The sequence below is a fragment of the Cuculus canorus genome, chromosome 7, assembly GCF_017976375.1.
Source record: "Cuculus canorus isolate bCucCan1 chromosome 7, bCucCan1.pri, whole genome shotgun sequence".
Taxonomy (NCBI): Eukaryota; Metazoa; Chordata; class Aves; order Cuculiformes; family Cuculidae; genus Cuculus; species Cuculus canorus.
The window spans coordinates 3,996,902-4,019,786 of record NC_071407.1 but is presented as its reverse complement, the minus strand read 5'-3'; the positions used below and the strand labels follow the sequence as shown (position 1 = coordinate 4,019,786).

The 22,885-nt window shown below is 40.0% G+C and overlaps 1 protein-coding gene across 2 annotated transcripts in view; it reads right to left on the bottom strand.

Annotated features, from left to right (window-relative positions):
* The window catches only part of GFRA1 (GDNF family receptor alpha 1), a 168,996-nt gene that overhangs the window by 46,196 nt on the left and 99,915 nt on the right, over positions 1-22,885 (bottom strand). For both annotated transcript variants that reach the window (XM_054070988.1, XM_009570572.2), the window contains exons 5-7: positions 10,293-10,402; positions 4,928-5,062; positions 354-532 (exon numbers count right to left, since the gene is read on the bottom strand). In XM_054070988.1, coding sequence (XP_053926963.1) covers positions 354-532; positions 4,928-5,062; positions 10,293-10,402 — 424 coding nt within the window. The remainder of the gene's footprint in view (positions 1-353; positions 533-4,927; positions 5,063-10,292; positions 10,403-22,885) is intronic.

Genomic DNA, 22,885 nt, shown 5'->3' with positions numbered 1-22,885 from the left:
AAAGAAAGTCATTACAACCATTGGCCAAAATCACATCATGACTTTGACCCCAGTTCAGGAAATCCCTGATTCAAAGTAGCTTCTACCTTTGTCCAGCTTCTTCAGCAAGTAGTTTGTACTCTGCCTTGGTTCTGAGTCAGAGAGGCAATGAAGTCCACTTTGAAATACAGATGTTTCTGATTCCAAATAAGTGTCTGATATGTTACACCATACCTGGCCTGTAACCACAACATGGGAATAAACAGATAATTCGATTTAAACAGGCATCTATTTATGCAACAGGAGATGACTCTGTATACAGACCTAGGAAAAACTTTCATTTATGCACTGCAACAAGAACAAGAGTCTCTTACCTGCAGGTTTGCACATGCTGGTGAATCATTGTGAGTGGGTATTTCATTGTTGGTGGCCTCTGAACCTGTGTTTTTCAGTCTAGAAGCCGTCGTAGTTGTGGCTGTAGTGGTCTGTACTGGTAAGATTGGCTGCCACACATTCACATCGGTCCCATTGCCAAAGGCCTGAATTGCATTTTCTGTAAAAATAAATTACAGGCAATTTTCTACTTCCAAACAAGTGGCAGAAAGCAGAACTGACTTTAAAAATAATTATTATTATAATTTTTCCCTTGAAAAATATGTATTTATAGAAATTCATTTTTTTTATGCTGAAAAGTGTCTTAATTTTGAATGTATCAGAAATGTAAACTGCGAGTCTGGGGTCACATAATTATCTGGTGCAGCCTCTTCTTTGCAGTGTTCCCAGTAATTCTTGGCAGAAGCTCTAGGACTTACTGTAATCATATTTGTTACTATGCAAAAGCCTCAACAAATTACTTTCAAGATTTAAATTTAAAATACAGTTTGAATATTATGTCCTAATTCAGGCAGGTGATGTTACATAGCAAACTAAAACCAGAGAGAAGGCAAATTATTTCTACAGCTTGCTGTACTAGAAACTAATATGCCTATAAGTACAAAATGGTTTAACTAAGACAATCTTTCCCTTACAGTTTTCAATCAAAATCTGCATAATTAGGTGAGGGAAGCATGCTTAAACTAAAACTTTAGAATATAAAACTTAAAAAGCTTATCATAGTTTCATGGGATTAAAGAGTGTGTTTATGGCAAGAGTAAATTGGTTGGGTTTTTTTAATAAACAAATAGAAAAACAGTTTTTAATCAGGTCTTTGGGGATTGTGCATGGATTTAGGGATCTCTTATTTCAAATTCTTTGTACAAGAAATCAAACAATTTCACTGGGGACTAATATGTGGAAGTTATTAATGCTTCTTCTCAGTGGTATTACTTGTCTTATAAAATAATTTACATTTAATTCTCATCTGGAAAAGATGTATTTTATTCTGATATTAGTTCTTAGAAGTTTAACACGCAAAGAGAAGAAATCGTAAAAGGCACCACAATCAGCTCGGCTGATGGCGACAAAGTGTGAAGAGTAGAACGATACTTTTCTTGGTTTTACCTGAATAAGGCAATATATAAAGCAATATATTCCTATGATTTCCTAAATTAGCAGTAACTGTTTCCAGTTTTGCTAGATGAATCACAGAAATGCATGCAATCCCCCCAGTTTTCTAATTAAAAGTGGTCTTTACAGTTAGTCTCCTTTCATTATATCATAGGATCATACTTGATGATCCTTATGGGTCCCTTCCCTGTTGAGATGATACTCTATGACAGAATATAGAATGTTTTGAACTGGAAGGAACCTTCATCGATTCCAAATCCCCCTGCAATGAGCAGGGACATCTTCAGCTCTATCAGTTGCTCAGAGCCCCATCCAACCTGATCTGGAATACTTCCAATGACGCAGCTTCTACCACCTCTCCGGACAACCCGTTCCAGTGTTTCACCACGCTTATTGTAAAAAATTTCTTCCTTATATCTAGTTAAAACCATTCCTCCTTGTCCTATCACTACAGTCCCTAATAAAAGGCTGCCTACACCTTTCTCATTGGCCCCCTTTAAGTACTGAAAAGCTGCAGTAAGTTCTCTGAGGAGCCTTCTCTTCTCCAGCGTAAACAACCCTAACTCAGCGTTTTCTCATCGGAGAGGTGCTCCAGCCATCCTCAGGTGTTCATAGTATCTCAAACATATACATTTTATTTTAAATATGTATTTTTCCATACATATTTTGAATATATTCTTTAAAAAATAATGACTGCAGGGAGGTGCTTCAAGTGTTTAACTGCTCTGGTAAAGGTCCTTTCTATAATTTTTATTAACTAAGTTGCTACTTTTTGCTTCTCCTCCCATTTGCCAATGCTTTTTACTGCAGTATAAGGCAGATGTGAACAAATGCTTTATACAGACAGGTAGATATCCTGAGTCTCATTCAGTTCCGTAGGGATTCTCGAGTATGTAAATAACTGCCAGGACATTCACTTTCAGAGCGGTTAAAATAGAGTCTTAAGACAGATTTCCAGAATTGAAGATTGGCCAAACCCCAAATGAAGAGGCAGCAGCTCGGACTGCTCTAATATTACCAATAAACTTGCATCTTCCAATAAACAGGATAGAAGTATAGGCAAGGTAATATACAGCCTCAAATTTTAGGGTGGAATATCTCTGATCTGGGGTCCATTAATTTGGATTTTTAGCTTTCTTGAGGCTGGACCAATTTCAGTTCTGATGTAAACCCCTATTCTACAGGACAATGTTGAGATAAAGAAAGACTTTATCTAACACATGTAAAAAGAAAGCAATGCAATGTCTTTATTGGGAGCAATTATTAAAACAGACCGGAAAGTTCACTTGTATTTTCCCATCCACCTTTTGAAATCAAAACTTACCCTCTGGTTTCAACTTAATATCACATTTCAAGTTAACATGCAAAAGACTTTTCAACTCTAGAGGAGAATTTCTAGGCAAGTGCACACAGAGATGCAAGACCAGGATTTCAGGTGTGTATGTGGGACACGGTAAACTCAGCTGCACCTCCCATCCCTACATCTTCCGCTGTATGGACATGACCCCAGGTCTCCTGCTTTTTGAGTCCCTACAGGGTACGGTCTCAGCCATCCCACTTTGCATAAATGACCCAATGGGAGTTTGAATAAACATTTAAGCAAGATTTTCCAAATCTTCTGTAAATGCCTTAAACCACTGGTTTATTTTCCAGTTTGAAGGGGAAGTACACTTTAGCAAAACAAACCAGCAACAAATTCCTACTCTCATCGCATTTTTGTTTTGTCTAAAAAATGTGGGAGGGATTTTAATTTCATCCAACAAACAAATGATATTCTCTTCAGGCACTGTAAAGATCATTAAAGACAATAACGACTAAAAAAAAAAATAATCGGAACTTTTCTAATCCATCGTAAGAGAAAAAACTTTTTACTAAACCAGAAACATCTTTAATTTCTTCACAAAGAAGACATCTCTTGCAGCTCAGGTGACTATAATTTGTCTCACAGTAACCTCTAATGTGTTTGATTTGTCTTCATTAATGCTTTTATACCGACAGCGAAAGAAAGGACAAGGAATTGCTCTGTCTTTAAGTTCTAAAAGGAACCTGTAACATTCTAGCAATTAATACCTTCACAGGTGAATAAGATCTGACATATTACAGTATGTATAAATGGCAGCCCCATTAGGTTTGGAGAAGGTCTGATGCTATACTGTTAACTTTTACCCAATCATAGTCTGAATTGCTTTCTCTTTTGTGGTTTTTTTTTTTCATTAAATGTTCTTGAGTACTTGATTCATTCTTCCAAAGCTTAACAAATAGTGTATCAAACAGCAAGGCAAGTCACTCACTTTCCCCCCCATTTCTTCATGACTGATGCCTGTTGAGAAGCTACCGACATAGATTCCCAGACTCTGCACTCAAACACAGATTGCACCCTGCATTAGCATTAGCTCAGGTATAAGGGCTGGATGGGGCAGTTTGGATCACTGAATCCATTTGCTATTTTTGAAAAAAAACCAACCCAATTTTGTATATTTCCTCCCATAAAGTGATGAAATACGTCTTTTAACACTGGTAAAAAGTCTTTACCCTCAAAACTCCTCCTGGAAGTGTGTTTCTTAACAGTCTGGTGGTTAAAAATTCTCAAATTTCAAGCACTGATATATCAAATCTCCTCTTTTTGATCTTGTACCAACATTGTCCTCTAGGTTAAGTAATCCTTCTCCCTCCCTGGGCTTGCCCCTATAATGCAATTTCAGAGGACAATCACGTATCCTTTCAACTTCTGTTCTGTTAGGCTAGGGAAGCCAAGCTCTTTTGGTATCCTCATTTATCTGAAATTAAAACTCTGATGCACACTCCATATCATCCAATTATGCTGCTCCAGGCAGACAGGAAATTTGAAAAGAGAACCTGCCAAAATCGACTCCACTGAGCCATTCTGAAATTTATAACAGGCCCTAATTTGGAAGTGAGCTTGACTGGAAAAAAAAAATCAATAATTTCACAAAACCTTGAAAATAGGTATCATCCAGACCTGTGTTGAAACCAGGCATCTGAGATCAAGTAGCCTAAAAATCCTGATGCTTGGCTATAAATTGCAAGCACAATCCAATTTATACTTACCTACAGCAAATCCTTCCTATCATAAACTACATGTCTTTTTTTATATGAAGTTCTTAAATTATACAGAAGCCCCTTAGGTGCTGCAATTTTTTGGTACAGATGGCGCCTGACTGTTAGGGTCCAAACATGATCTGTGATGAAAACATATTTCCGTATGATATAACTTTGTTATTTGAATTCTTTTCCAAGAACTTCTTATGTTTGCAAACTTGGCCATAAACTATAGCATCGGGCATATTTGCTTGTCTGTTTAATTCTTACACTTACAGCAGAACCACGCTTACAGTGCACAAAGAGGTGGCCTTGATGTATCATAAGTTACCTAAAGAAAACATGCTAAAACACATTTAAAGATACTGAATTTTGTACTCACTAAGGCATATGTTGTCCTGGAAGAAATTCAGAAATTTCAGGCATTCATCTATGTCGTTACCGCTGTTGTTGCAGTCACACCATGGGGCAACGCTGAGACTGTTCGAGTCTATGTAGTTTGGTGTCATCACTGTGCCTATTAACAAAGAGTGAAGTACAGTCCTGTGAGCAACCTTTGTATGGAAATAATCTTTCCGTACTAAGAAGACAGTGAACAGCACTTGGTGTCATGTATTGAGAGACGATTTCACAATACAGACTCATGGCAGCGCTCTAACTTCCAGACTTAAAGAGTTCCTGGCTCGCTTTGCCCTTTGAAACCCAGTCCAGTGCTGTACTTCACACCTTCATTGTGTGAATGCAGACACTTTAAGGACTGTAACACGACTCAAAAACCCATTCTTTTCCTCCAGAAAGGTTTATATTGCATTCCCGCAGAGACCTGTATCAGCAGAATTAGCAGGTGAAAAAATGTGGCACAGGGGAAGGATGGAGTGAGGGTGGGAAACTTTTCAAAAGGGCTTTGCTGCCAAATCAAACATATGTAGAACTGTGTCCTCAGAGTTGCACTCTAAATTTACGATGTCTCTTCCTCACTTGTTTTCTCATTTTCATTCTAGCCACAAATAAATGGCTGAAACCAGACAACCAGACCTGAGCTTCTTTTTGAGTCTGCCGCCATCCTAGAAAAACAGTTCTGAAACGCGTAAGTAAGGAGAACGTTAGTCTTGTTAGAGGAGCTCTAATAGGTCTTAGAGGAGCATTAACCCCGGGGTGCTCGTTAGGGACCTGCCAACAGCGATGAACAAAGCAAAAACATAACCAGCGTGCAAGAAACCGTACAGTAGATTCTTCGCAGTTAATAAATTACTGCTAATCTTGCTGTGTCACTGCTTTGTCAGTACAGTGATTGTTTCCTAAACATTGTCAGCAACTTGCAGCCACAGATTAGTTCTAACTTTACTACAAATTCTTGGGTGAATATTCTTACATTTATACGTGAACTCAAGGCTACCAAGAAGGACATGAAACCAAAGAATGCCTTTTGTGTCCTAAAAGATATACAACAACTGTTCATCACTTGTTTGGATGGGGCAACTCTTATGCGATCAGCACTTATTCAAACCAGCGGTCTCACTAAAAGCATCGCCCGAGCAGGTCAGAGATTTCAACCTTTCCTAAGGATCGAGAAGTCTGAATCTTTATTTTATTTGGCTGACTAAACAGGAAAAAAATAAACAAAACAAAAAGGCAAGTTTTTCAGATTCGTACTGATGACAGCTCTTTGAGGAAACACGTTCCTCACTTGGTAATCTACAGCTCTAAGACAGGCTGTATATCTCAAGGAAATATGATCACATCTCCTCAAAACTGACATCAAAGTAGTCATTAAGAAGATGGAATAGATGAAGGATAAATATTAGAGACCCAAAGCATACACTAGCAGAGAAAATCCGATCCACAGGTCTACGGTCCTAGAGTCTGCAATAACACACAGCAAAGGGCTCCCAAAGACCAAGCTAAAAAAAGGAACATTAGAAATAACACAAATCACAGAATGACGTCAAACAGCCTTTGAGTCACCAGGCAGCGCTGGGAACTGAACAAATCAACATGCAAACTGCTTCATACATGACGTGAGAGACAAAGGAGAAGACACATTAAGGGCTAGCCTGAGAAAGGAAGCAATGCATGTGAAAATGAATGCAGTCCCACTGCCAAACTCATCAAACTCAAAAAGCATCTCTGGTCTTCTTCTAAGATGTTCTTAAATTAGAATGCAATCCCATGCCTTTATCTACTTCCAACTTCTAACAGATAGTTGCAGTAAAAATTGCACAAATTCTACATGAGATTAGCACATGAGTAAATAGCACAGTTCAAAATTTATTAAATGGAGGCAGAGAATTTAGTAAAATAGGCAAATATCATTTGCACCATTACTGGGAACTTGACAGTAGATAAATAAGGAGAGGAATGATGCTAAATTAAAATAAAACAAATGAAAAGATCTGCCCATTATCCATTTGACGGTTCAGTACACCACTTCAACCACGTGACATGATCTGAAAAGGAGAGGAATTGAAAACCAAAAGGATTTTGCAAATGGAAAGAAAACAGTAGGCTTTAAAAAAAAAGACTAAGGAGATGCTTAGTGAAGGTTTAAAAAAAACAAATGTATTGAGGAAATTAAAAAGGTCACCGAGGTGACACTTTCTTATCACAAAGAGGTAATAAAGTAATTAAAATAGGTCAAAGCAGGGGCTAAAAGTGTAACAGATACCACGCTATGATTAAGGTTGATGAACACAGGAAAGACAGGACGAGGAATGTGTATACACAGCACACAAACTGTACATCCAGCAAAAACAGAGTGGCTGAAAGAGCAGCTAGTAGAAAATCAGCCTGTCATTTAAACCTGGGGGCAGATGTGAACCCAAGTGGATTATACGCTTGCTTTCCTGGGGTGGATTTTCTTCCTTCCCTGCAATGTGTGTGCCTTCCCCTCCTCGCTCCTGCTAGCTGGCATCTTGGAAATTCTGCTGAAGGACACTAATGGATCAGAGAAACCATGGTGGCTGGCAGTAAAATAGGAATTGCTTGGTTTTCTGTTTTCTCTCTGTCAAATAGTTCTGTGTTGGTTTCAGTAATAGGCAGTCAGGTCTCCGTATTTTAATGAAAAGCAGAGCAGACCTGACCACAGCCAAAAGGTTGCTCCAATGAGGGTCAATTATGAGGAGAAGGGTGGTGAGTCCAGGAGGAGGGGTATGTGACTGAAGTGCCTGTGGCCCAATGCAACTCCAGTTTATTCACATAAAAACTCATGGAATTCTTGGGAACCTCAGAGAAATTAGGTGGATTTTACAAAAAAAAAAACACAAGTGAAAATGTGTCAGAAAGTGAATGCTGAAGTAGTTCTTGAAGTCAGCAGTTCAGAGCAATACCTAACCGATGTGGGAGTGCAGACAGGTCCAGATGGCTTAACTAGGCTGTACCTAAGGCACTGAATCTCAAATGTGGCTATCCCAAATCTTATTCCACATTCTGCAATTTTTCTATTTTTCCTTTAATTTTTTTTTAAAAAAGCATTAATTTATCTCTATTGCTATAACAAGGAACCTAAAACAATATATTGAGATTTTCAAAATTCCTGTAAAACATGGAATCGCAGAATGGCTTGGGTCAGAAGAGACCTTAAAGGTCACCAAGTTCCAGCCCCCAGGCTATGGGCAGGGACACCACCCACTGGATCAGGTTGCTCCTGACGTAAACCTTGAATTCTATATAGACTGTTCTCCGTTTAACAGGTAAAGCACCAGATACGACCCCCCCATCTGACTCTATTCCCTGTTACATCTGTTACATCACTTATTTCAGGTGGGATTCCATTAATCTCAGTGATATTAACTCTGAATTACATCACTATACGACAACAGAATCACATCCACTCTACCTTCCGCAGAGAAAGCTCAATTTCTTGAATGAACTCGATGGAGGCAGTATTTTTGCTACGTTTAATGAAGAAGCTAAATGAAATTATATTTTATCTTAATGAACAATATTTTATCGTAATTAAAACACCTGGAGATCCTGAAGCTCTGATGAATGAATGGATCTGTAACAGCTTCTTACCTGCAAAAGCTTCTATCTCTTTTTGCTCTGTTTTATATGTATATTAAGCAGAGATCTTACACAATTGACTATCACATAATTTACTCCGGTTTTATATCAGCTTGATATCAGAAGCAGGAATTTTGTTTTGGTAATTCCCTTTGTTTATCAGAATGACTACCAAGAAGTAAAAACTCTTGTAGCAGTAGTCAGCAAACATCTTTTTGCATGTGCCTAGGGGCTGCCTAGCAGGAAGGAAGAAAAATGTTTATTTTTCCCGTTGAAAATTAGATCTCCTTTTGATTTCATCTCCTTAGGGATCCACTACACATTTCTGATGTGTAACGGTGTTTTGCAGCATAGCCATCCACAAAACCACAAAAACACCTGACTCTAAAAACTGAGTCATCCTTGAGGTTAAATTGAAAAATGCATCCCCAATAGAACTGCCAGCAAAATTCAGTAGGTCCAGCAAGAACTTCTTGGCAGCTCTTACCCAGAAGTATCTTTTAGTAACAGTTACTCCTTGCCAGCAGCTAGAGTTCTTAATCTCATTGACTAGATCAGATTTCAAGGCTATTCAATTCTTTGTTTGAGTCAAATGACATTCTGTCATAACCGTTCGTATGTTATACCCTTTGCTTACTGTCTGCATCTCTTAAGTCGTAGAAGCATATCCTTCGAAAAACATCACATCTTATTTTACCAGTTGCCACATGGACTTACCTCCCTTGTTAGACGCTAACCTCACTTCTTAGATGCTACAGTAATAAAACCGGTAACAATAAGCCAGCGAATATAGCTTTCAGTCATTTTTCAGCAAAACTAACCTATTTCAGAAATGTTTTATTTTGGATATCATCTCCAGAGACATTTATTTAACAGCAGGATCTGCTTCAGGGCCTCAGCTGGGACCTTCACGCCCAACAGAAAGGGATATTACTGCATCGCAGCAGGTGCAGGCTGTAAGCTTAAAAACATCTTATCTGCTGGCCTTTAAAATTTGTTTGTTTCAGAGTTTTGACATTCACATATTCTTTATTGCCCAACCATGGTATTTCTACAGCAAGTTCACCTTCCTGAGATGATCTCTCTCTCTCAGTAATCAAATACTGCCTGTAGTATATGGAATCTTGCCTGCATAATGGCATCCTGACAGTCGGGAAGGTGACAGCAAATAGAATTGTTTATGTTAGGGAGGGAAGATGATTTCAGAAGATAAATTTGGTCTCAGTTCACCTCCATTGACAGGCATCTCAGAGAGCATTTAGAGTGGACAGAAGGACATCATGGGAAGAATAGTAACTGGAATTGAAATAAGGCTGGGTTGGTCTATTGCCTCATTCCTCAAATGTCCTGCAAACCTTCCCTGAAGACCAAGGGGTAGTTACCCAACCTTGTGATGACAGCAGCAAAATCAACCAAGTTCCACTTGTTCTATTTAACTTCCTACTTCACGGTCCTGTCCAAATTCAACCATCTCAATAAAATTTACTTTGTAAGCTTGAATTTATTTCAAATGCGAGCACCTTTCTCTCCTTATCTTCTCTCCTTCATTTCCTTGCAATGTACAAATGGACCCCAGGAACCTCTGTAAGGTAAAACAGGACCAAAACACTCAGGTGGAGAATTTTCCCTAGTACCACATCGTAGAGTATTATATCCCATGCTTTTTATTTCATGTGGGCCTCCAAAATACAGTTTGGGTGTTTTTCTCAGACCGAGCAAGCCCCCACCCTTCCTTGCCTTCTTACCAATAAGCCCCGAGTAAGCGAGGAGGCAGTCAGCATAGTTCTCCTTCAGACAGCTACTAACCGACCGTGACTCGGGCTGGCAGTTTGTGAAGAAATCTGCAAGGCGAGATCTGCAACATGAAGAAAAATGCATATCTTTAAAAATCAAGCCTGCAGGCATTCTTACCTTTTACACTCTTTTTATTTTTGGACAAGGCTTAATGCTTTTTAACTTAAATGTATATTGGACGCATTTCAGCTGACACGAGTCTCTTCCTAAGATGTGCCTCTTTCCAGAACCCATTTTTGAAGTCAGAACAAAAAAGTGTGAGAAAACAGTAAAAAGGGACAGAAAAACAAGGAAATGCCTGTCCTTTACCGAAAGAAACGCTCCGCATTTTCATGCCAAAAAGAAGACAAAGAGCAATTTTAACATACAAGCATCTTGCCTGGATCTGAACTCTAACTGGAATCTGTTATTCTACAGGAGCAGAACACAGTTCTGCTGTTTTACTGACTACAAAAAACTGTATGTTTTTGCTCACAGAGTCCTCTTACTACATGACTCGAGGCAGGACTTGCTTTGTTTCTGCCCTGAGTTTCCAGGGATTGGGCTTACCCCTCCTCTGGACGAGCCTGGAGAGCCAGCTGGCTGGACTGGAGTAGGAGGCAGATCCAGACGGCATGGTCTTCACAGACCCCCAGAGCCAAGGCACTGAGGATCTATTTGTTCTTGTAAAATATGCATTTATCCTGAGTCTACAGTATTGAGCCCAGGGCAGAGAGGAAAGGGATGTGTGCTCTCCATCCAGTACTGCTGCTGAATGGCCATATTATCTTCATTTACCTCAGCTATTCCATGGTCCAAGAGGGGAAGAGCACTGCTTACTGACAGAAGGGGCTTTAAAGACTAGGACTGAAGAAGTATTACAATTAACAGATTACTATCATGTTGGAAAACAACAAAAAGAAGGACTAGCGGCCAGTAACTCTTCTGCTTATTTGCACTTTCAAGGCAACACAATGCTTCCATTCAGGTCTGTAAAATTTGAGAGGCATCACGGCGGTGGGTCACCCTACAGCCGCTTTCCTGCCCATCTTGGCCTGCTATCCTCAGTTCCACTACTGCCTTCCCTTAGACTTGTGTTTTTATATAAAGTGTCATTTAGACCTTTATTTCCATGAACAAAATTATTTAACTTGCCTACTTTGATCTTTTCTTCTGTGAAAAAGGGATGAAAATGTACTTTCGCGTAGGACGACTCACAGCGATGTTTCAGGATCAGGTGCTTAATCTTTGCAAAGCCCTCTCAAAAATCAGAATAGAACCGTCTATGCATTTTCAGCACTGCTGTAGCATTATGTAGATTTGCAATATAAATGCTCTTTATAAATTCGCAAGAAAACACAAAAGCTGGCAGGAACAAGTGATTTGCGAGTGATTTACTTTATTTGTTTACATGCTCCAGAGACTAATTATCTTTGTGTGCTTTATTGTTTTACCTGTCTCAGAAAGGGGTGGGATGTACATTATTAATTGGCCTGAAAGTAGTGATGGGCAAACTTCAAAAGGTTCACAGGCTTAGTTTGAGAAAGCGTCCTATAAATAGACTGTATACAAACTGTACTTGAATTTATCTGAGCGCTTCTCATGACCTCTTTTTAGTTCCATATCTTGCTAACTGTAAATAACCAGCAAATCCATGGCTGACTTTAGACCTGACTGTAAGCTTTTTCACTTCCTATGTTCTTTATTTAACCAATTCATCTTGGGATGGATATTTCTACTTAGTTGCCTTCAATAGCTTTAAAAATTTAGGCTCTCTACCGAGCCTTCAATATACTCTACGCGTACACATAGATGTCTAAATTTCCACCAAATCTCCACTTTGCTGGTGAATACGCACTGTACCCACCAGGGGACAGGCTGAGAAGAAATGGATTCTAATGTACGTGAAGAGATAAATAGCAGCACCATTAAGAAAATCTCGGCAAGGAAACCCTATGGCACTGCGGTGATTCCTCTTAGTCTATAATTAAGATAGTGGCACAGATCCGGCCTTCTGAGCAACTGGGAACAAAGGCAGTCGACAGTTTCTAAGTTTTTCACAAATTCTACTAATGCTTGCATGAAATCTACTTTAGGACAGAAGAGAGCCTATTACATCTATCTCTCATGAAATACATTTGCCATGGTAGAAGGAGAAAGCCTGCTCAATGTGCAGTATTTTTGCATTTCTCAAAGTAGTTCCTTAGATTTAAATTTTATTATTTATGTGACCACAAAGAGATCTTCTTGGAGCTGCAATTTTGCAGCACCTTGAAAATCCTGAAAACATTCCTTGCAATCATTTCATCCTTCTTAAATGTCCACTTCTCCCTGAGATAATTAAGTGCACTGGTCCAGAGATCATTTAATACATTTCTCTTCTCTAAATGTTTTTGAGAACTGATAACTATGGAATAACACCAATCTTTTACTTAAGGAATGTATTTGTTCTAAACCCTAAAAGAGGCTAAAAATTGCTCTGTTGATCCCTCTTGCGTTTCTGTGTTAATTTCTGAAGAATTTTTGTGGTCGTAAAAGGTAATGATCTGACAATGTCGCACATTTAAGTTTTCATAAGCCAAATATAGTTGAGATAGCTCCGGTTCAAGCATTACTGGACATCATCATACACCTCCTCTCTAGTGAGTCATCCAAACTTCATATTATCAAAGTTCTCCCTCTCTCCTGAGCTGTTAACTACACCTGCTATTTATGTGGATTCATTTCCACTGGAGACAAAGTTCAGGCCAGCAAAAAAAAAAACAGAGACAGACCTCCATCTGCCATAAAATAACTCCATCATTTTCCGTGAAGATCTGCTGATTAACTCTCACTGAAGATCTAGCCACAGGCATTTCCAGTAGAGAGGCACTGATGAAAGTGTGCTCATAAGCAATACCGAAACAGTGGTACTGCTCTTTATCTAGAGAGAGACAAATTAGCCTAATTAGGAACCATATTATCATTTATCCTTAAGTATTGCACATGATATTAAGAACTATTTGAGCAAAAGAGACAGTGCTTTTACAGATGCTGAAGAAGAGCAATCAGATGATAGTGATCCTATAAAAATTATGTATATGGGCTACTGCTTCCTCACACAGGGAGGAGGAGGAGCAGGCACTGATCTCTTCTCTCAGGCCACCAATGACAAGATCCGAGTGAACGGCAGGAAGATGTGCTACGAGAGTTTAGGCTGGATATTAGGAAAAGGTTCTTCACTTAGACGGTTGTGGAGCACTGGAACAGCTGCCCAGGGAAGCAGTCACAGCACCAAGCCTAACAATATTCCAGAAGCATTTGAACAACATCCTCAGGCACACCACGCGAGTTTTGGGGCTGTCCTGTGCAGGGACAGGAGTTGGACTTGATGATCCTTGTGGGTTCCTTCCAACTCAGGACACTCTATGATTCTTTGAAGTCAAGTTTTCCTTCAGCCCAAAGCATCTTGTGGGTAGTAACACAGGAGTAAGTGTCTATTTCAAGACTGAGCAGTTGGGTAATCTAGAGGACAAACGAAGCTTGTGATATACCTGCCTTTAAGCATGCACCGTTTTAGATGTGCAATGTACATATGTGCATCTATTTGCTAAATAGCTAGAGAGCGATGGGCAGTTTTATACTGTACACCACATGCAGCAGGACTAAAATTTAAAAGCAACAATTAATTCTTTCTGTTGAAGAGTCACAAATCCTCTCTGTGCACTGCAGCAGTAATGCTTCATTCCCCTTTCTTTCCATAATAAAAAAGAATCTTCCTTGAAAGAAAAATTCCTCTCTTTGTACGGAAAAAACCCCACAAAGTAGATTAATCCTATCTTAGTACTGGAATATCTTCTCAAAGTAAACTGCAGATCTCCTGGAAAGCTTACTTTAAATATTTTGTATAACACTAACTGAAAAATAAGAATAATCTTATGAGCAAATTCGAAGAAAATCTGCTCGAACAATGAAGAGTCTTCCTGAGAAGAGCAGAAAAAAATCCCAAACATGCTATTCTCTAATGCTTTGTATTAGCACCAGGAAAATCATTTGTAACAGTTAAAAATACAAAGAAAACAAAGTTAATTTGTTTTCCTTATGATAGTGGTTCTTCAAATACTCAGCAGGATAAATCAAAACTTCCAAATTTTGCTTACAAATAAGCTTTGTTAATAAAGTATTGTGTTTAATCTGCCTACAATTTTTAAGGCAATTTAATTTTGTCATAGCAAAGCCTGTTGCGAAGACAACATTGATTAGATTTTCACTACTTTTTATTCTCAAAGTTTTGCAAAACTTCTTTGATGTTCTGACATTATCTTTGATATTTATCAGTCCCCTCTCTTTAAAGTTGGTCAGCTGTAAAGATGAAGAGAAGGCTGTGTGGAAACCTTATAGTGGCTTCCCAATACTTGGAGGGGACGTATAGGAATGATGAGGACAGACTTTTTAGCAAGGCCTGTAGCGACAGGACAAGGAATCATGGTTTTAAACTAAGGGAGGGGAGACTTAGGCTGGATATAAGGAAGAACTTTTTTTTTTACAATCACAGAATCACAGAATAGTTAGGATTGGAAGAGACCTTTCCAACCCCCGTCATGGACAGGGACATCTCCCACTGGCTCAGGCTGCCCAAGGCCCATCCAACCTGGCCTTGAACCCCTCCAGGGATGGGGCAGCCACAGCTTCCCTGGGCAACCTGGGCCAGTGCCTCACCACTCTCATAGTGAAGAAATTATTCCTAATGTCCAATCTAAATCTGCCCCTCTCCAGTTTATACCCATTCCCCCTCATCCTATCCCCACAAGCCTTTACGAATAGCCCCTCTCCAGCTTTCCTGTAGCCCCTTCAGGTACGGAAGGTCGCTATAAGATCTCTTCTCCAGGCTGAACAAGCCCAACTCTCTCAGCCTGTCCTTGTATGGGAGGTGCTGCAGCCCTTCGGTCATCTTTGTAGCCTCCTCTGGACCCATTCCAACAGCTCCATATCCTTCTTAAGTTGAGGATTCCAGAACCGGACACAATATCCAGATGAAGTCTCGCAATAGAGGAACAGAGGGGCAGAATCCCCTCCCTCGCCCTGCTGGCCACACTGCTTTGGATGCAGCCCAGGACACGGTTGGTTTCTGGGCTGCAAGCACACACTGCTGGCTCGTGTCAAGCTTCTCATCCCCCAGCACGCCCAAGTCCTTCTCTGCAGGGCTGCTCTCAAGCACGTCGTCCTCCATCATGTACTGAAAATGGGGATCACCCAGACCCAGGTGCAGGAGGGTGCAATGAGAGTGTTGATACACTGGCACAGGTTGCCCAGGGAAGTAGTGATGGCTCCATCCCTGGAAACAATCAAGGTCAGGTTGGATGGGGCTCTGAGCAACCTGATCTGGTTAAAGAAGTCTCTGCTCCTGCAAGGGGCTGGACTGGATGACCTGTAAAGGTCATTTCCAACCCAAAGCATTCTATGATTCCATGAACTTGTCTTCAGTACTGGTGCAATGTTTATATGCATGGTATAAATGAAGAAGTCGCAGAAAATTTCTAAAACTATATTTTCAATTTTGATCTGATGTAAATCATGGTCTACTGAAAAGCAGCTCTACAAACTAGCCATGAGTCCTCCCCAAGAGGTACTTGCTGGGCTGGCAGGTGTTGACTTCTCTTCTTGTTATTCTCTAGCTGAGCATTTGCTGAGCCTTGAGAGAGAGATCTCTCTCAGCTTTGCCTTTGCAGTGGTCATCTTCAGACCAAGAACGACATTGAACCCCTATCTCCCGCAGACTGCACGCACATATGCTACGATGTCCGAGTGGGTGGTTACAACTGCTTGCTGCTTGCAGGGCGTGAAGGTTGGCTGTCCTCTACCCTCACTTTGGTGGTGGTGGGTGAAGACTGGACATGTTCACTGCCACCTTCTTTACGTTGCTGCTTGCGTTTAAGCACCTATTTATGGCACAACAGCAGTAACATAAAGAGTATGTACATGTCAAAGCTGAGTGACAGGGGTGACTACACTAATTAGTCAAAGCTGCTTTCGTGTCTAGACACAATTTGGCAGACACAGTATAGTCACGTAGGGAAGCGCTGCATCAATATTCAAAACAGAAAAGAAGTATAAATCTGACACTAAAAAAACTCAGACTAAGTCAATGAATATGTGTCATGGTGATAAATGACACTGTTATAGAAAAAAAACAAGCCAAAATACTTGTTCTTCTTTTGTAGGGGTCAAATGCAGCATCCTCCTCTGCAGCTACAAACAGCTCCCGTGTAGTTTGGGTGGTGCTGCTTCTGCTAGGATGCAAAAGTGACAAAAGGGGTTGGTATGTGGCCAAACTAATGGCTTCATTGTTGGAGGAGCTTTTCCTTTTCTCTTCATTTCATAAACACATAGTGAGTGGGCAGCGAGAAAACGAGGCAAAGGCTACATAAGAAACTCTATCAACCAGTGAGCCGAAAAAATGCCTGAGAGCAGCTGCATCGCAAGAGAAATGACCCTCCCAGCACTTACTAATATAGCTTTGAAACACTTTTTTTTATCAAAAGACACTAGAACTGTGTGATACTAATACATCTCATACCTCCTTAGTTCTGTACACACACTACTGAGCACCTGTGAGCAACTATACATTTTGACAGTTTTTGTAAATGGTCATTTTGACAGATAGTTATTAAACAGCAAGTCTATTATTTTCTTTTTCAGAAAAAAAACCTAGTTTTTCTTTGGTTGCTACTCTCCTTCTGAAGCAATGACAGTGTCCCAGCCCTTTTGTGTTCCTGTGTCTTTTCTGTTTTCCAAGGACGCCCTTGCAACTCCCCCAGTCTCAGTCCCTGCCCCAGTGATGCTGCAGGACCTCAGTCTGGATGTCCCAGCCTGTCCCCAGGGAGATGCCCCACGCTCAGGATTGTCCCCTACCACTCTGCTCCCTGGCTGGGGTGAGGGGACAAGCTCTGCCTGTCTCTGGGGTCCCCACGGACTCCAAGGAGCCCCCGGACCACGCAGTGCCCTGACAGACAGCTCAGCGTTTGTACCTTTTGGAAAGCAGAAAGGAAGGGTAAAAACCCAAAGATGGGACAGCAGACCATTTGGCTCCCAAGACCTGAATATCAAGAGCAGTTTCTCTCACATGAGCAGATCCAAATCTTTTGCAACACTGGCAGAAGCCATTATGGGATCTTGAACACCAAATACCAGCTACTAACCAAAAGAAGCTGGGTTTTAATCTCCTTTTGCTTCCATTTTCTTATTTTAAATGACTGGCAACCTAAGTCCAGGCAAATGTTTGATTCTGGATTCAATTTATCTCTAAATATTATGTTGTTCATCTGGAAGTAAAATACAGACAATCCCCAATGATACACAGGCAGCCTATTTGGATTGTGGAATAAGTGGATACAGAAACAACCAGAGGTCACACAAGATTCATTCAGATGCCTCTCAGTATCACAAATGCTTGCTCAGAGCATCAGGCACAGACCAACGGTCCTCCAAAACTGGTTCCTCCAGCTGAGCACCCGCACTTGACCCAAACTGGCTAGCTGACTGCGTTCTCCACCATGTCTGCCAGGACTTATGTTATCCAAGCTTTTCATTTACCAGGGGCCTTGTAAACATCTCCTACCCCAGACAGCAGAGAGCTAACAATTGGAACTTCAGTCATGCAAGATGAAAAATGTTTCCACCCATGCATATCTATGTTTTAAAATTATTACTACATTCTTCTTATTTTTCTATTAACAAACCCCATTTTTCTGAGTAACAAGTGCTTCAAATAAACCAAGCCCACACTCATGTTCTATTACTGAATCTTGTACAAAGCAAAATAAAGTTATGTATCATCCTCCATGCTTTCCATTATCCTTTCCCCTTGCTCATGTCATCCACTAGAGACCCGATAGATCTTTTTACACGCAATCAAAATAACTTAATCAAAATAACTTTTACAGAAAATCAAAATAACAAAACACTAACCTCAGTTTGTTGATGTTAGTTACATCCTCTAAGTGACTCAAGACTGTACATGAGAGTAATTTTAATTTAATATCTTGAGTCTCCTTTGGGTTTAAGAAAACCAACTAAAATGTTCTAAACAAGTATAATTTATTTGCAATTGGGTAGTATAAATATTTTCATAGTACTGACCTTTTGGGCAACAAAAGCAGTTTTGAAAAATATGGTGCAAATCCTGAGCACAAGGTAATGCAATAAAGAACTAGAACAGTGATGCTCAGATGCAGTGACACAAAACAGGATTTTCCCTTTCTGTTTGCAAAAAAAAAATTACCTCACATCATTTTTTAGAGGCCTGTTTGAGAGAACATCTGGAAAGCATTCCACAGGAAATCAAACCTATATTAAATATGTTTTGCAGGGCTCTGTTTCCTTGCATTGACTTTAAGCATGCATAATGTGTTTCTGTCTTCTCAGCTGCAAAGAAAACACTTCGCTAAGGTTCTTCTACAAAATGATAGGCTGAACTGGCAGCCTGTGATTTCTATCAGGGGATGCCGGTAAGATTTCTATTTAGTCTGTCTCTGTACCAAAGCTCTCCAATAACCGAACAAATCCACTAGCTGCTTTCTGAGTACCGTGAATATGTATAGCTTCATTCTATCGCATTTCCTTTGTGCTGTTTAATTTGAAGCTTCTAAATATAAATAACCGTCACCTGTTAAGGACGTCCAAGCCTCAGAGTGTCTCTTGATAGCGTGTTACTCAGGCAAGAACTGGAGCGCTAGGGATAGACTTGCTCTCACTTCATTAGCTGGGCAGACAGGAGTGTCTTCGAATTACAGGCTGGGAACCTAAAAAAATCATTGCCACCCTCACAAAGCAAGCCAAAGAAATTAGTGCCACTGCAAGTCCTTCCAGTGCGCCGCTGGATGCTTGGGTGTTTATTAACAACTATATTGTGAGTGCACACTAAAAGAATGTGATTCCAAGTACCTGAGAAAAATGTCCACGATGACAACATTCTCTGTAACCACTTGAATAAAGTAGCATAGAATTCCTGACTGGGGCATGAAACTGTTGTGGAGTTGGGGACAGAAGATAATCTTCAAAGTCCCATGCATGATCCTGTTGGCAGACGCCCTGGATCATCAAGTCTGTGAAGGTTCTGTAGGGATGCTTTTTCCATAGGAAAAATCCCTCAGTGGCACACGCGCTGGCATTCCCGAGAGGAACAGCTCCGTGTCTCCTTGTCAGAGACCTAAGCGAAGGAAAAAAAGGGTTCCTGGTGCTTCCTTGCACTCAGTCGTGCAGGGTCTGTAGGCAGCAAGCACGGCTGAAACACTAAACACTAAACACTAAAGCCACTCTAAAACCTGTTCTGACTTCAGGAGTAAGACAACAAATATAAAACCAGAACTACAGCAGATAAAAACAGATTAGAGCCTCTTTTATGTGAAGCTTTTTTTCCCTATGTACAAAACAGCCCCATCAAACAGCGAGTTGAGAAGTTCTGGCAATAGCAAACCAATATCCTATTGATCTATTCAACATGTTTTATAGTTTTTAGAAGCTATGTGGATATATAATGCTGGGACAAAAAGCACTGATTTGTAGAATAAGATTGGAAAATAAACCATTTTTACCAGTTAAGGATGAGTTTTAAGAGGTTTTTTTTTCATCTCCACTGTCAAAGAAATCTGAACAGAGCCACCGAGGCTGAGAGCTGACAGCCTGTGATATAACCAGATGTTTACAGAAGTTGCTCTGAAAGACATATTCCTTTCTGAAGAATATTTTGCAATGCTGCATGATGGCCTAGCTACCAAGATGTGGCTCCAGTATTTCACAATGGCTAATTAGAAAAGGAAACATAGTCGTAACGTATGCTTCAACTGGAAGAAAAGAAAGCAAACTGAACATTGAAATGATACGGTCAAGTTTTAATGCAACAGAGGTCTTAGTCCTATGTACTTTATAACAGAAAAGCTTGCCGTAATGGTTTGTAGAATGTGCTTGAACAAATATATTGTAAGCACAAACATGTGAACGTAAGGTCATCTATTAATAATCTCAGCCAAGGGTCACAGTCAGCTCACACAGAAAATCTATATTCAACAGTAAACACACACCAGAAAACTGTGTGACTTGTTTTAAAGCCAGCAGATAATCAAAGTGTAGGAAACAACCACCACCTCTGCCAAGAAGTCTTTGCATATACTGGTACATTTACATCTGGCTTCCACTTAACAGTAGTTACTCCATCACTAACATGGTAGTGCTTAAAGCGTAATGAAAGCAATGCAATTTCTATTCAGTAAACATTAAAATGCTAAAATTTGAAAATATGCATGTGGATGTCACTTGCTCTGTTGAGAAACAAAGTTTTATTTTTAGTTCCAGTGCTTACATTTTCTTGCTGCTGTTTTAATAGAAAAATTGCCATCAGAAATATTCTCTCACTGGGGCCTGATGCAGACTGATATAAATAACCATTACAAAGCCCGGCATAATGGAATGGTAAAATCAGTTGACATTCTTTTAATTAGCACTGCCTGAATATTTACCTACAGAGAGCTGGAACAGCCAGCTTCATCCCTGGAATAAATCCACTGCAGTCATTGATGTCAGAGGAAGTACACTGGGAACGGACCTGATATAATAGCCCTGTTATTCACATTAAACATGTAGCAGCTTCTTGCCTGTAGCATGCACATAGTTTGAGGTAGATGAGAAAACATTTTGATGTATTAAAGCAAATGCTACCGTGTGATGTCTGCATCCTTCCTTTGCCCCAGAAACAGCAAGCTGGCCAAAAGCAACTGGAGGGACATTAAAGGGATCAAATATCTTCTCTTCATCAGAGTTAACAGATTAGGGGGAGGAAACTACTCATGCAAGCTGGTGGATGCTAAACTTCTGCTCTCGACAAACACTTCTCAACTAACAATTCAACAAATCGGCGGTAGCAGTACTATCACTGGAACCCCATCCAGCAAAGCAATTAAGTGCTCGCTTAACCAGGAGAAGATGAGTAGCTCCAAGTTTAGAACTCAATTAAAGTTTAATGTCAAATTTAACTTTCCTGGATTTCAATATTTTTGACTAACCATGGATGAAACTCCTTCATTAACATATCTACATCTTTCCCTCTAATAAACAATCAAAGTAAAATGGGTCACATTCGACCGGCTGTGACCTCCCCCCCAGCTCAAATTACCAATCTGTAGTCTTATTTCTTATATGTTTTTCCTTTCTCACTTAGAATAACAAAACACGCCCTTTCAGGCAAAATTATGACAAAGGACCTCATTTGGATGATACAAATTGTTCTAAGCACTAAATTTAGCGGTGGCTGCGAAGTATTCCAGCAGTTTTGGCTAAAAGCGGACTGATGTGGAAAGCAGAGTATCTGAGTTTATTTAATGATTTCTGTATGTCCTCACATACATACTTTATTCTCTCTTTCACTTTTTCAATCCTGTAAACAGGTAATAATGAATATTCAGTGCCACGGGTTGTTCATACACTTGATAGCAACCAGAAAGGACCAGCAGGACCTCAGCCACATCGGGGATGCTGCCAAAGCTACGCCATGCAAAACAGAAGCCAGCTGAACCAAACACCGCTGACAACGCCGAGGCATAACTTGTGTTTTACAGATAATGAGAACAAAAGAATTAGGCACCCTTCTCGTGAACACTGGGTTTCGGGAATCAGCAGAGGTTCTAGCTGACTGAAAGGATGCTGCTTGGAGAGTTTCAAGCTTGCCTGACAAGAGACCTCCAGGCAAAGATATTGTCTAGTTACTGCTTCTTGAAGCATAAACCCCCTGTGTGTGAGGCTCTTTTCACTGTTGAAGCACAAAGTGATGTGAAAGTTGGGTGCAGGAATAAACCTGAGCCATTTTTCTAATTACTATATCCTTGCGTCTTTGCTTCTTTTGGAGAAATGTCAATCACCCAGCAAGCTTTTCCTCTCCAAGACCTTCTTAGGCAGAACAGAGAGAATATAAATGAAGACTGACCAAGCAGATCCTGGCACCGCAAAATGAGATCCATCTACACTTCAACAGGGACAAGGCAGTTTTGTTTTGCTGGGTGTTCTTATTTTTGGATTCCAAAGGGATTTATGGATATGTTTTAAAGGATTAACTGCTTGAGCCATTTTTAATTTTATCCAGGGGGAAGAAATCTAAAATTACCTTTGTTTATGGGAGGAGGGGAGAGTAATACTCTATTTTACTCTGGTAACGAGAGCCATCAACGTAATGAATCATGTAAGGGACTAGAAGGGAAGAAAATAATACAATATTGCAGCATTTTCTATCTTTACTTTGCCTTGACTTGAAAGGGTTTTTGCTTATTTTGCAGAGACCGCATTAATAATTTTTTCCAGGCTAGCAATTCCCCACACACATACTCCACTACACCATCACGTTTCCTCCACGGAGCACACCAGCTTCTGTCCCACCTCCCCCCAGATCTCATTTTTTTGAACTGTAATAATTCCTTACTATTAATTTGTTAAAATTAATTAATACTTGGTTTAGTTTTCCCTTAAATAAATATGGTACCTCTACAATATATACATATACACACTTGTATATACATATATATATTATTATTCAAATTCAGGC